Source organism: Girardinichthys multiradiatus, chromosome 15 (assembly GCF_021462225.1).
Source record: "Girardinichthys multiradiatus isolate DD_20200921_A chromosome 15, DD_fGirMul_XY1, whole genome shotgun sequence".
NCBI classification, from domain to species: Eukaryota; Metazoa; Chordata; class Actinopteri; order Cyprinodontiformes; family Goodeidae; genus Girardinichthys; species Girardinichthys multiradiatus.
In genome coordinates, this window is record NC_061808.1 from 10,737,408 (window position 1) to 10,752,103 (window position 14,696).

General features: G+C 36.2%; 1 protein-coding gene across 1 annotated transcript in view; it reads right to left on the reverse strand.

The window, feature by feature from the left end:
• The window catches only part of rngtt (RNA guanylyltransferase and 5'-phosphatase), a 124,475-nt gene that overhangs the window by 68,525 nt on the left and 41,254 nt on the right, over positions 1 to 14,696 (reverse strand). The window contains exon 11 of the mRNA XM_047388514.1: positions 1,653 to 1,817. Within this exon, the coding sequence (XP_047244470.1) occupies positions 1,653 to 1,817 (165 nt within the window). The remainder of the gene's footprint in view (positions 1 to 1,652; positions 1,818 to 14,696) is intronic.

The following is a 14,696-nucleotide window of genomic DNA, read 5'->3' on the forward strand; positions in this document are numbered from 1 at the left end:
ATTCAGCAATGCTTACTTTCCAACCAGGTACCAAGTAAAGAAGCGTATATACTGTAAGAAATGCAACATTTCAGAATCATCAAATAAAGAAACTCTTAAAATATAACACTCTGTGTATGGTACCAAATATTAGTCTGTATAGATCCTGTGTATTTTTCCACACATTTCACATTTTCAGCTGGAAATCCACGGTTCGTGTCTGACTCATAACCATAAACCTACTGATGAAGTGAACAATAAAACTTTAGTGCACATTACCCAAAATAGCACATATCAAAAATGGACAGCAGCGCAGAACAGCTCACATAGTATTGCCGCTAAATGTAGATATTTTCCACTTTCCAGTTAAATTAATCCATGATTGAGGGAAAATCCAAAAGACGCTGCCACATTGTCTTGGTGTGCAAGTCTGATTAAAACAAAAAGATTCATTGTAAAATAAGTGGAGGAAGTAAAACCAAAAAAATACCCCAATTGGTGGGTAAATGGCAGCCTAAATGTGTAAGTGAATGAGATGAAAAACAGAAGCTTAGAAACAGACAAAAGCTGTCATACAACTCTAGCACTTGACTGAAATACCCCTAGAAGGAATTGGTGGTCTATATGCCGTGAAGTGGAGGTTTGTGCTGAGATGAATTAATGAGCCAGATTCCAGTTACCCTTAGTTAATGCCCCATACAACAGAGATAAGACTGTACAGAGAGCAGATGGCCGCATAGGGACACAATGGGCCACTCAGAAACCAGACAGTGTACCAGTGAGTTCATTTCCAGAAAATCTTCAACAAAATGAACCCAAAAGCTTGCAGGGGCGATCCTTCATAAAGATTCTTAGAAATGTGGGTAGCACAGGGTAAGACCTGAGGTTACAGCATGCCATCTAACAATTTCACAATGAACAAAAACTCTAAGATATCAGTGCTGGGAGACATTAAAACATGCACAGAAATCACACATATCACTCCCCTCTTTGTAGTTTGATTATCTGTGAGGGGACAGCACCAAGATTTCCAACTGCTCTTTGTTCGAGCCAAACACAAAATTAATTGTGCTCTGAACTCCTGCAGACCTGAGAGAAGGGCAAGAGCACAGACCTTTGAGGAAGGCTTATCAGCCATCGAGGCGATGGAAGTTCTGCTGCTTTCAGCTTACTGTTTTTTAACCCCAGCACGAATCATTTAATTATTTTCTGACAACAAGAAAAATATATCGCCTATTATGGGGAAGATTTCTGGTAAAGCAATGTATTGTAATCCTGGCTTCCAATCACTTGAGGTTGCACCAGATAAGTCCCAGTGGGAAATTGCCACGCCATCAGACACTCATTTGAGAGCTCTCTTCCTCCCTTGAGATTGTCCCTTCCACAGGATAAAGATGCAATAAATGTGTTTTATCTCTTGCACTGGTCCTTCTCTTGGGACCAATTTGGCCTTGAAGAGCTATTTCCCTGGAAATCAAATTCTCGAGGAAATAACTGGGATACTACTGACGGATTACATGCGAGTATGCAATGTCTAAGACAATTAGCTTGCTTGGGTTTGTGCATTTCTGCAAGACCAATAGCAAGAATGAATTTTAACTGGGTCACAGATAGCAAAGTTATAGGGAAGGGAAGGATTTGGAAAGCAAAATCAGCATGTTGGACCATGTTACCTTGCGCGATGCATGAATATCAAAGAAGGGCTTATTTCGGACACTGAAGGGCTCCTTGGTTTTGTCGATCTGTCCAATCTTCATTTTTTCCATGCGTGGAGAAATTATTTCCTTTTCTATGCACAAGAGTCGAATATTGAAATCACACTGGCCAACAGGTTGTCCCTGAAACACACAACAAAAATCCTGTATTAATTTTAATTAACACATGAATTTATTGATTTTTTTATTCATTTATTAACCCTGACCCCAACATATGAAAACTCAAAAACCTCAGCAATTAGACTGGCATAATGTGAATATGATGAGTAGCTAAATATTTGTTACATTTACAAATGTGCAAAAAAAAAAAAAAATACATCAGAAATATAAAAAAATAAAACAAAAAAGTAGTGCTGTACTGTATATTGAATTGCAATCCTCATTGCAATATCAGTGTGTGCAATATAGCAATCACAAAGGACTTTTGGGAACTTTGGGTAGGACGTTATATTTAAAGAGTCAGACAATAATGCATATCAATAATACATTTGGCTTTTGGATGAACTCTTATTGCGCTTATCTGATGTACATCTTTAGCACCTGAGATGTTAAAACTGCAAATGGTGTGAACAGTTTTTATTGTCATAAAGAAAGAAGCAGGAAAATGGGGGTAAATATAATCAATATCGTTATTGCAATTTTTGGCACTAATATCACAATTAAATATTTTACTGACATTGTGCAGCCCTACAAGAAAGTCTCATTCAGGCCATTAAAGGCAGAAATTCATTAGATTTTAAAGCCAGAAATATCAAAAAACCATGAAACGTAAATAAATCATATACATTTTTCAAAGCGGATAATTTTAAAACACACTTTTCTAACACAAAAAGAACCTTTAGAACCTTTGTGCCAGTTGTGTTAACAAGAAAACGGATTGTTTTCTTGACCTTTCTAATAGGAGTATGTCAAATGTATGTGTGGCAACTTACCGATAACAAAGACAAAAGAAAGTGAGCACTCCTACTATCCCTAGCAATCTTACTACTCAGGAAAAGTGGCTGAGATTTGATAAACTGAGCCACACAAATTTCTCTTCATTCCAAAAAACTTCATTGGACACACGTTTTGCTCTAAGTTTGTGATACAATTTGACAAAAGTTGAAAATCAGCCATTTTCTTAAAACTTCAAGAAATTGCGTCAACTTGAAAAAATAGGCCGATGATATTTCTAACTAAACAGTGTATTTATTTATTGAACCTAACCGCTTGTTGTAAGTTTGTCTCAAACCCCACACAGCCAATGTGACGCATATATTCCACTAACACCTGTTGATGCATATGCTACACATTACAAATATCTTATTGGAAGCACTTCGCCACCATCTAGTGGTCGGAGTTGAGCCCAATAATGGCTAATCTACATAATTTGTATACTAAATACAAATATACAACTTTTCACAAATATTTGTTTTTATAATTGTAAACTAATTCAGGAAGTAAGGGGTAACCAAATGAAAGTAATCAGGAATAATACTAACCTTAAAATAAAACACACTATCAGGCAAAAAAAAAAAAATCATATTCAAACATGCCAGATTGAATCACTCCCATGAACAACAGAAGAGCAGTGTCCAGGGAGCATGCAGTAAAGTCTTCATCAGTTTATCACGCTACAATAGCACATGCTACACACACTGCTCAGAGGAAGCTGGCTGTCTTTGTGATGATGATGAGACCTTCCACACATCACTGGAAAGATCTGCTGCAGTCCTGCACAAATAATCCCACTGTCCTGAGACAACACTGCCTCTCAAACAGACAGGTGTAGCAAGGCAGAACAAAGGTAAAATTATACCCCATCTGGTGGAGCCACAGATTGCTGCCACATGGAACGGCACCAAGCCTGAGATCCTGTTGCTGGTTACAAATAACGGCTTGAGCTGAAAATTAAAACGAGTTGCATATAATGACAAATATGGCAAAAATATTTTTTTGTTAATTGGTACAGAAAAGTTTTAGTAAAATCAGCCTGCTGCAGAACACCCAGAGCTGCTGCCACACATCTTTACTCCTAAATTGGCAAAGTGACCCAATAAAAAATGACTCAGAATTCACTTTTATGCTTACATAAAAAAAAGAAAAGTAGAGCTTCCTGAACTAAAACCATGATGACTTTTACATTGAATATTTCTCACAAGTTATTAGAAGGAGGATTCAAACTCCAAATAAACTGGAATTCAATTCTTACCAAGAAATGGTGAAAGAATTATGGAAAGCCAACAATTTCACTTAGCTGTGAGACGCATAAAAATATTTGAAATCTTTAAAACATCTTGGAGTGTATTTCCACATGTTTCAAATCACAGGCAAAATATTCAAAAAAGGAAGACAGGCTTTCTTGAAAAAACAAACAAAGAGGGAAAGAGCACTGTACTTTAGCTGGATAAAAGTGACATTCAGCAATTTCCAACAATACAATTTCTTTCTGAGACTCTTTGTAAAAGAAAAATCTCAAGATTTTGAAGATATAACTGCATCAAAAACATTCAAATTTGACTTGTTTTTGCTGAATATTCGCTAAAAACATTTCCACCAAACCAAGAATAAAACATGTATTTTAAGTACCATATTTTCCGCACTATAAGGCGCACTTAAAAACCATTAATTTTCTCAAAAAATGACAGTGCGCCTTGTAATCCGGAGCGCCTTATATATGGATCAATTGGTCAATTGGTTGATCCATACTGGTTGTACACGGCGCTCTGTCAAAATGTTTCAGTACGACTGGTAAACTACAAAGCCGCACCGCTTGCAGCATTACGGCTACCGTAGTCAGGGGTGTCGCCGAAGTAATAGCGGTAAACACCTGTACTGTGCTTACTCCTAGTCCAACACCACTTGTGTGTGTATAACGACCCCAAAATTGCACCTTTCAAGAGACACGCTTACGATGCTGAGTTCAAACTCAAGGCTGTCAGCTACGCAGTCGAACATGGGAATAGAGCAGCAGCGAGAGAATTCAACAGTTAACGCTACTATATTGTGAATGTACTAACATTTGATTTAGTGCATCAAACTGTTTCTTTTACGTGTTTACTGAATCAGGGAAAAGTTCCCTTTCACGTTTTAACTAACGTTTGATTTCAACTTCAACTTCATAGACTCCAATGCATTCCTAACGTGCGGTTGGCTCTATTCAATAGAATTCTATGTAGAGGAGACCTTACCATGAGAGTGAATGGAGTTATCAGAACGCTGGTTTGTAGTGTATTAATAAAGTTTGACTGACTGACTTATCTGACTGTTTTGTTGACATTCTCTTTAGCACAGCTCCATCTAGTGGATGCATAACGCAACCCCAGTCAAACGTTTGACTGCAGTAGCTTCTATTCTATGCGCCTTATAATCCGGTGCGCCCTATATATGAAACAAGTTCTAAAATAGGCCATTCATTGAAGGTGCGCCTTATAATCCGGTGCGCCTTATAGTGCGGAAAATACGGTAAGCAAATATCTGGAAAAAGAAGTGTTTTGTCTGACGCCAATTAGATTTCTAAAGGTGTCCCGTATTGTCCCAAATTATTAATGTAAAACAATGATGGATGATTACTATTTTATGAAGGTTTTTAGAGGAAATAAAAAGATGACCCTACAGATTATTAATAATTTCTAGAAGGAAAGGAGGTTTAAACCTTATACAATCAAAATGATGTGGAACAATAGCACCAATATGGATGCTAAATGCATCTATTGCTAATCAATACTCTCTTATGTGTATCGACAGGTTCTGTGCTGGAAAGTGTGAATTGCAGGCATTGGTATTCTGCTCTGACTCTGCGGTAAAAGGTCATTTCTTTTCTCAAGGGGATTATATTCGCTTTAGATGAGAAGAAACAAGCAGTTTTCCTCCAGTTGGATTGGAAATTAACAGCTAATGATTAGCTAGAATTAGATGTTATTACAAGACTGTACAGCCTTGAGTTAGACATTACGCAGAAAAAAACAGAAATAATCTCAGAGTAACAGTTTAAATATACTGATCTTAGTAGGCTGGTAATATACAAATCTTCAGAGTGCGTTTTAATATAATAGACTAGGAACAGAGACACTTACTGTTGCCTTAGTGAAAGTGATTATATTTACATGACAGCGTGCACCTTTATCACAAAAAAAATGCTTGATTATTTAACCTTTTGGTCTCTGCTCTTCCAAGACAAATTTAGATACAGAAACTGTCTGCATTGACTGAAGAAAAAAAGATAATAAAGTGTCTTCAAATCTCTGCAGGAATGAATAAAATTTAGGGCATAAAAATCCTACTGTCTGAAGCCCAGATGCTTTTTGTTTTTTTAAGCAAGGTCCTACATCAAGGATTTCTCTCTGCCATGGCTGCAAGACCAAAATTACATTTTTGCAGCCATGGTTTTAGAGTTCTTGCAGCATAATCTTGAGACATATTTGGAGCAGAACTTTCTTCCTGTGTGGTTTCCGACATCTATTATGTAACTGGTCACAACTTTGAAGTTAGTGTGGTTACTACACTGACAAATGCTGTAGTAGGATGGACCTATGGGGACCTTCCAATTCTGCACTTATGTTCTTGGGAGGGATAAAATGACCTAGCCTGAAGCAACTTTGTTCCTACAGGAACAAAGGCCTTCACTCAGAGCAGTTTGGTATGAATAAACACTAAGTTTCTCACTTAAGGTTATTATTGCATGGACTTTCATGGAATTAATTATGCTTAGAACTTTACAAATATATGCAATATTTTATTTAAGTGGGTGTGTTTCATACAAAATATAAAATTTCTGTTCAATAAAAAGCTCATACAGTGCCTTGCAAAAGTATTCACCCACCTTGGCTTTTTACCTATTTTGATACATTTCAACTTGTAATTTAATTTTTTTTAAACTTACTTTATGTGATGATCTGCACAAAATATTCTAAGTTGGTATGGTGAAATGAATAAAGTCCACCTGTGTGCAATCCAAGTGTAACTTTTCAAAAAGGCCCCAGAGGCTGCAACACCACTACACAAGAGCCATCACACCATAAAGACTAGGAGCTCTCCAAACAAGTCAGGGACAAAGTTGCTGAGAAGTACAAGTCAGAGTGGGGTTAAAAAAAATCCAAATCTTTGATGTCAACCCAGAGCACCATTAAATCCATCATCTTCACATGGAAAGCACATGGTACCACAACAAACCTGCCAAGATAGAGCCACCCACAAAACCCACAGACCGGGCATGAAGGGCATTAATCTGAGAGGCAGCACAGAGACCAGCTTTTTAGCAAAGACTTCCAAAGCAAAGACTGGAGTATCAGACCATAGAAGCACGATGAGCCGTATACTCCATAGAACTGGGCTTTATAGAAGAGTGGCAAGAAAAAAGGGTTAGGGTTGGGGTTCTACAGGAGATAATGGAATATATGCTGTAGGGACATTTTTCAGCAGGACTGGGAAATTGGTCCAAGTCGAGGGAAAAAATGTATGACAGTGATATTCTTGAGGGAAACCTGTCAGTGTGCCTGTGATTTGAGACTGGGACAGAGGTTCACCTTCCAGCAGGACAATGACCCGAAGTATACTGCTAAAGCAACACTCGAATGGTGTAAGGGGAAACATTTAAAAGTGTTGAAATGGTCTATTAAAAGCCCAGACTTCAATCCAATTGAGAATCTGTGGTTAGGACTTGAAAATTACTGTTCACAAGCAGCTGGACCAGTTTTGCCTTGAGGAATGGGCAAAATCCCAGTGGTAAACTGTGGCAAGCTCATAGAGACTTATATAAAGCGAGTTGCAGCTGCAAGTGCAACGTACTGACTTTTACACATGCTGAAGTTTTGTTATTGTGCCACATGTTGTTTGCTACACAATAATAAATAAATAAAAACATCTTTGAGGTTGTAAGTATGTTCTTTAAGTGAAATGGAGCAAACTTTCAAACATTCCATTTGAATTTCAGGTTGTGAGGCAACAAAACATGCCGAGAGAAGAGAATACTTTTGCAGGTCACTTTATGTAGAGTGCGGAGCTGAAAAATGCAAAAGCTCTACGATGATTAAGGGGTAAAAGTCACTTTTCAATTAGCAATATTACCAAACCCAATTTTGTGCCTTTATTTTACATGTCTGTACTAAATGTTGAAATATTCTGCTTTTGCAAATCTAAAAGTTAAGGAAACTATTTCAAGATACAATAACACTTGTGTTTTTCCCCCATAAGAAATTTACAAAAATGGCAAAAATGCATTTCAATTTTTCAGCTTTTGGGTAAAATGACCATTTGTGGCATCTGTGTGCTTAACAGTGAGAGTGCATTTTGATATGTAACACACTGATATAAGGAGCTTGGATTATTGCCTGGAAAAATAGATCATGATTTAACAATGCTATCGAAACACTAAGAATAGAAACCTTCATAATTAGGAAAAAAAAAACATGTAAGAACTCAAGGCCAACAATTGGTAATCCTCATGAAATGTTGAATAAATTTGTACTTTGTACATACTGTATTTAATAGGGATTTCCCATGTATCTTTGTGTCTGCTAGGTGAAAAATTAGCCAAATGTTTGCTGAAAGTTCAATCATAGCATTTTGATAAATGTTTAGACAATGTTGCTGATCAATCTTTAAGCCAACTTAAAAACTTTTCATGGACAACCATAACTTGCTTGTTTTCCGTACAAGGTGACAGCAGTAACAGCACTACTTTCTCCTGGAGCAACAGCTGGTATCATGTCCCACACATTTAGCACCATCTGTCAGCTCTGTCATCAGGAAAGGACAAGATGTAAGTGTGGATGATTCAAGGCTTGTGTTATCCACGCCAGCTCGAAAGGAAAACACAGCATAGAAGAATCCTGTTAAGAAAACATCACTGGGGAAAGAAGCTCGGTTTTATTATTGAAATCACAGCGATCTCTTGATTTATCTGTGTGTGTTGTGGTTCTAAGGGCTGTATGTGTCTGTCTGGGAACATATATTTAACGCAGGCATTCAGTGTGATTTAAAAAAAAGCACTGAAGCAGTGTTTGACAAGAACATGATTAACCATATCTGACAGAGTAGCAATAAACTGAGATTGACATAGCAAATAGAAAATTACAAAGACATGCTTTCGTCAACTCTAATATTGATTCCATATCCATTGAGGGGACTCTGCTCTTACATTACACATATGCTGTTTCAATCAGAATTTCTTTATGCAAGACATTCGTTGACATTTCCAATAAGTACGCTCTCTCAAACTTTCATCATTGCTTCATTGGCAGATGTAACAAAACAACTAATAAATAAAGGTGAGGGCAAGTTAAAATCCAGAATTTTCCATCAGATTCGAGTCTCCCCCAATATTGTGATATAATAAAAAATAATATTAATTTAGTTGGTTTATAAAACAATTGCTTGATAAACAGTCTCAATTAGGGCATATTTAAATGTTTATATTGTTGTCCCTGAAAAAACTTCCAAACAGCATCACACAGAGGCATGCAGCTAAATTTTGCAAAGCCAGTTTAAAAAAAAAAATCATACAACATTTTTACTTGCAGAGTATGTGGGTATCTGTGCATAGATCGATTCAGGCTGTTGGGCTAATATTGTTCATGGTGTGGCCCAGTTATTAATAATCCTCGCCTTTAAACTTATTATAAGACTATACCATTCATCATAAAACTATTAAAAAAAAAAAAATTATAGTTATGAGATATGGAGCTCTATCGGGGAGTGAGCGCTGCAGCAGATTTTTAGCTACAGCAGAGACATTTACCTTCACATTTTGAGTATTGCAGAGGTTAGGCTTAGAGTTAAGTACAAAAAATAACGGCACAGATTTGATCTTTTTAATTACGCGAGGGAAGATAATGACAGCAGCTGTGCTAAAATGTTAACAGAGAGTAACATCAGCCTTGTGTGGCTTTAAGGCTGGTCAAAATAAAATACAAAAACCCCCCCAAAAAAAAAAGCCCCCTCACATTTCAAACTAGTTTCACTTTCTGACGCCTAAAACAAGCCAATGTGGATGAGAGGAGCTTTAAAATTTAGCCATAAAACACACTACATGTGAACAAGATCAGGAAAGAGTTACACAAATATAATTGAGCTTTTTATAAACGACACAAAATTGTGATCTGTAAATGTTTCAAGACTATGTTTCATAAAAAATAATAAACAACAAAAACCAAAAAATGAGCAAGAACTTCAGTATCTTCCAAAAGTGTTCACCACCCTTGGCACTTGGAATTAAAATGGATTGTTTGAAAGTGTACACCATTTCATTTACTCAGCATGTCTATAACTTGAAAGATGTATTTTATTTTTTATTTATAAAATATTTTAAAAAATACATTTCTCTCATAATAACTGTTAAAGTAACAGAAAACTTGGTGTGCTTAACTGTATCATGTTCTTTCCATTTGAAGAATGATGGATTTAATGGGGCTCTGGGGAATGACAAAGATTTGGATTTTTTTATAACCCCACCCTGACTTGAACTTCTCAACAACTTTGTCCGCAACTTGTTTGGAGCTCCCGGATCTTCATGGTGTGATGGCTCTTGCTTCATGGTGTTGACGCCTCTGGGGCCTTTCAGAAAAGGTGACTATTTTGTGCAGATCCATCACATAAAATAAGATTACAACACATTTAAATTACAAGTTGAAATGTAACAAAATAGGTAAAATGCCAATGGTGGATACTTTTGTAGGTTCATATCCTTAACATATTTAGGTGCAAACCTTATTTTCCCAAAATGTTTCTTCTGACTGGAAGTAATATAAATGTTTGAAGCAGTCCAGCCGGCGCCCCGACAAAACTGATAGAGAATCTGTGGAGTTAGCAACAGATGAGGGTGATGGCAGGTAGGCCTTCTAAAAGACTTGGAGCTCATCACCAAACATCAAAATACCAGTGGAAATATCTTAAAAGCTAGTCAGCAATTAAAATGAGGGTTTGTTTTATGTAATAATAAGAAAGATGTTTCCATTGATTACTTAAAAGGTATCAATAATTATTCGCCTGCCATTTTTTTAATTAAAAACAAAAAAATTACGTCTTTAAGACTTTGTTATTGTCTAAATTGAGATGCATATCTCAATTTCAATCAGAAACGAACTTCTTGGTTTATTGACAATACTTTTACACCTAAATCTAACAGAGGTGTGAAACATTTGGGGCTTAGCTGCAAAGACCAGGGGTGTCCAAAGTGTGGCCAGAGAGCCATTTGTGGCCCCTGGACTGATTTTGTATGGACACAGACGGCAATCCAAGAAAGACAGAAATTTTGCCTCCAAGCACAGGTGGTTGATGCAGATGGAGACCTTTTATTTTTAAATAGGGCAAAATTATTCCTAGAATATTGAAATCTTCTTACAGGGGAAAATATTAGGTAGAAAACAAAGTATTTGTCTATTAATAACAGCTATCCAGTGACTTTTACTCTTATAGATGGGAATACTGAAATGTTTGCTATTTTGTTTAATCAAGGCCAAAAGAATTTGCATAGTCGATGCTATTATTTTAATAAGGCAAATGTGTAGTGAGATTTTATAGAGATATGTATCTATCTATATATATTTATATAGATAAGATATATAGATATAGAGATATATAGAGACAGACAGACAGACACACTGACAGACATAAATTATTTGGACTGCAAGTACTTTTTTACTGATGATGACACCACTGGTTTGGACCTTTCAAAACCTAGAGGTCTTTCACCGGCGACTAACTGGAAAAATACTATTTATCTTTTACATTGAGTCACAAGTGAAATTACCAGTGAAAACTTCAAAAAAAGCTTGTCAGCAAATGTTGGATTAGTATACCAAAAAAGAAGAGTATACATTTTCATAAAATGTTAATAAAAACTTAAATTATTTAAAAGAAGTATACCTTTTGTCTTATGATGTTTTGAGAGATGGCTGTGTAGTGTCCTTTCAGAAACAAACAGAACCCTAAAACTAAATCTGCCAGGGGTATGAACAATTATGTGCTTAATTGTATTTTTAAAGGCCTTTATTTACATACGTAAACTGAAACCTAAAACAAATTCATTTTCACTATGATCTTAGTATATTATGTTTAGGAGGTGAACTACTGTATTAAGATAAATTATTTAAGTTCTCAATGTGTGAACTGAATGTAGAACTAGTTGTTCTTAGGGGTGATCAAGAATAACACTGTGCCTAATCTTAAATGACTTGAAGTAGACCAAAAAATCCTGTGGAGGACATCCCCAGTTTATATATTTATAACATTTTTTGGAGAAAGCTTGACTAACAGTACACATAAACCAAAAATAAAGGCTGCTTCAGTGTGAGGATGGGGAGGATAAAGGACTGACTGAAGATATGATGGGATTTCAGTACATACGTCTAGATAAACAGCTGCAGACACTGGTGACCAGAATCAACATTGGGACCAATCAACAATGTGCTGCCTCCCATTAGACGTTTCTTACAAAAACATTCCAGGCAAACGTAACTGCAAACAGACAGCATCTCCTAATCTGCTTTCCATTTAAAAGCAATATTTTCTGGTAAAACAGACCTTTTAAAATGTATAGACAATTATTCTTCCAAGGGAGAATTTTACTGTAGAAAACAGCTTCCTTTTTGCTGGGATGATGGCTAAAATAAAAAGCAGGGTAGAAAAAGGCTTTCAGTTTAAGAATTCCTCTTTAGCTTTCCTGTAAAGCACATGGATCAATAAGTGAGCACCTTCCTCCAAGGCAATAAATAACAAAAAGCAGAACCAAAGATGATTAATGTAAGTTTTTTTACTCCAAAAATTAAAATCTGAAGCATACCTTGCTTATAAGTAACAGTTGGAATATCTCTGTCTGGCAAGCCATGACAGATTTGTCTTGAAAATTTCAAACTAACAGGTCAGAGTTAGAGATTTATGAAAGTGGCCTATCTAGTTACACAATCAGAGATCCTGAGGTGTGATTCTGCTTTTCTATGAGTCACTGCAGTACTGGGTAGGGCTGCCTACGTCTTAACAGACTTTTCTTCTTTTTGAAACAAACTCACAAAAAACTCATTCTTGCCTCATCATTATGTCTACATACAGCTACAAGTTTCAGATTTTATAGACTCTGAAACAGAAATTAAGATTTATTAGTTTCCTCCCTTCAAACGTCACATTACCTTTTTAGTAAATTTACCACATAAATACAGGCCTGGAGCACCAATGTCATATTATCATGCCATTTACTCACGTAAAAAGAAGAATGATTAGCTAATATTCACCAAAGTATGATTATTGCAATAAAAAAACATAATTCCTTTCATTAATCTCCAAAACGACACCCTGATGTTAAACATGCAAAAGAAATTGAACACTAATGTCATAATCACCAGCTAAATACAAATAAAAGCTCAAGCAGAATGGCCTAAATGTCTTTTATGAACGATTTATGGAACTTGAGGTGAACGGAGTGGTTTGCTTGAGTCAGTCTCACAGCTGCAGAGGTGGAGGGCTTTATGCTTCAGGTGTAGTAAATATATTCTGTAGATTTTAGATCAGATAATCAAAATTAAACAGTTCTTTAAAAAAAAAAATGGCTAAAACATCAAACTTAACGTCGATTTGGATGCTTCATATCGGATAAGCGTAGGGTTAATAGCAGTGTACAGTCATATTTTCCTACATTACCAACAATGTTTTAATTACAAAAGTTCACTTTGAATTTATGCAAAAAACGTGGACTGACATGGAAGAATGGAAGGACCTAACAAAAAACTCCAGTAAAAGTAAAAAGAAAACCAGTGTCTTGAGAAGGTGACGCTCAACATTTAGGCCACACTTAAATGTCTGGCCTAAATGTGCATTTTAACAATGCACCTAAAAACTATTATACTATGTCATTCTAGAAAACTGTGTGCAGAACCCTAAATAACAGAACAACATCATTAGCTTAAAGTAAAGTGTGTAAAAGTGTCTGAAAACTGTCAGTCAACACTAATAATAGGACACAATCCTTTTGAATGTCAAAGTTCACAACAAATCAGAGTTTCTGATGTGCTACAAAATTTAAAGGAAGGTGGTGAGAAATTAAAACTTAACTGCTCGGGTCTGAGAGCAACAATGCAGCAAACCTCACGCAGACCTTCATAGACAGTTAACAGGAAATGATTTTAATAAAGCTGTCCTTAACAGAAGACACCACAGCCGCTGGTGTCATGTGCGCTCTTATCTGTTCAATTGTTAATCAAGCTGATCCAATTATCTTGTCCAGTTCTGTACCTAAAGCAAAATTATCTCAGCAAGACAAAAACTAATGAGGTCAATCAAAGTTTCAGTGTGTGGGCGACGATAAAGTCCAAAATAACAGCCTTCAACAGCACTGAAAAAAATTAATGGGAAACATATGTAATTTCTGTTGTCTTGTCAGTTCCCCCACAGTGGGGGAGATGACAGTGACTGACAACCCGAAAAAACATTGTAAAAAAACTTTGTCTTTTAATATTCTAGAGATAGAACAGCAGCAGCAGCAAACACACTCCGGGTTATAGTGACAATCAGGGTTAATCCAATTGTTTTGAGTGTAAATACTAGCATGGCTGTTGTAAAAGAAAATGAAGATTGTTGACATCATTTTCCAAACTTAACTTTATACTGTCCAGCAAAACATGTTTTTTTCACATGCATGTAAAGTGCAGTTAAAATGTGTATTTGCCTCCTTACAGAGGTCTTCTGTTTTTACTTTTTTGCCTCATTAAATGTTTCAGATCCTCGAACAAATGTTAATATTAGACATATCTAGTTTTTTAAGGGGAAAAAAAGCTAACTAAAAAAACTATATAGCCCTATGTGAAAAAAGTAGTTGCTGAGTAAACCTGTTGGTAACAATGGTCATCAAACATTTGCAATTACTGGCAAGTGAGTGTTTTACATTGCTGTGAACGAGGGTTGTTTGATTTTAGCCTACATTGGACCCATGTGGAGGATAAACGGCCCGTTTGATTGCCCATTCATGCTTGAATGCCAAAGCATCTAGATCAGATTTAATTCTAGACTTAAACGCAACTCCAAAACCATTATTTT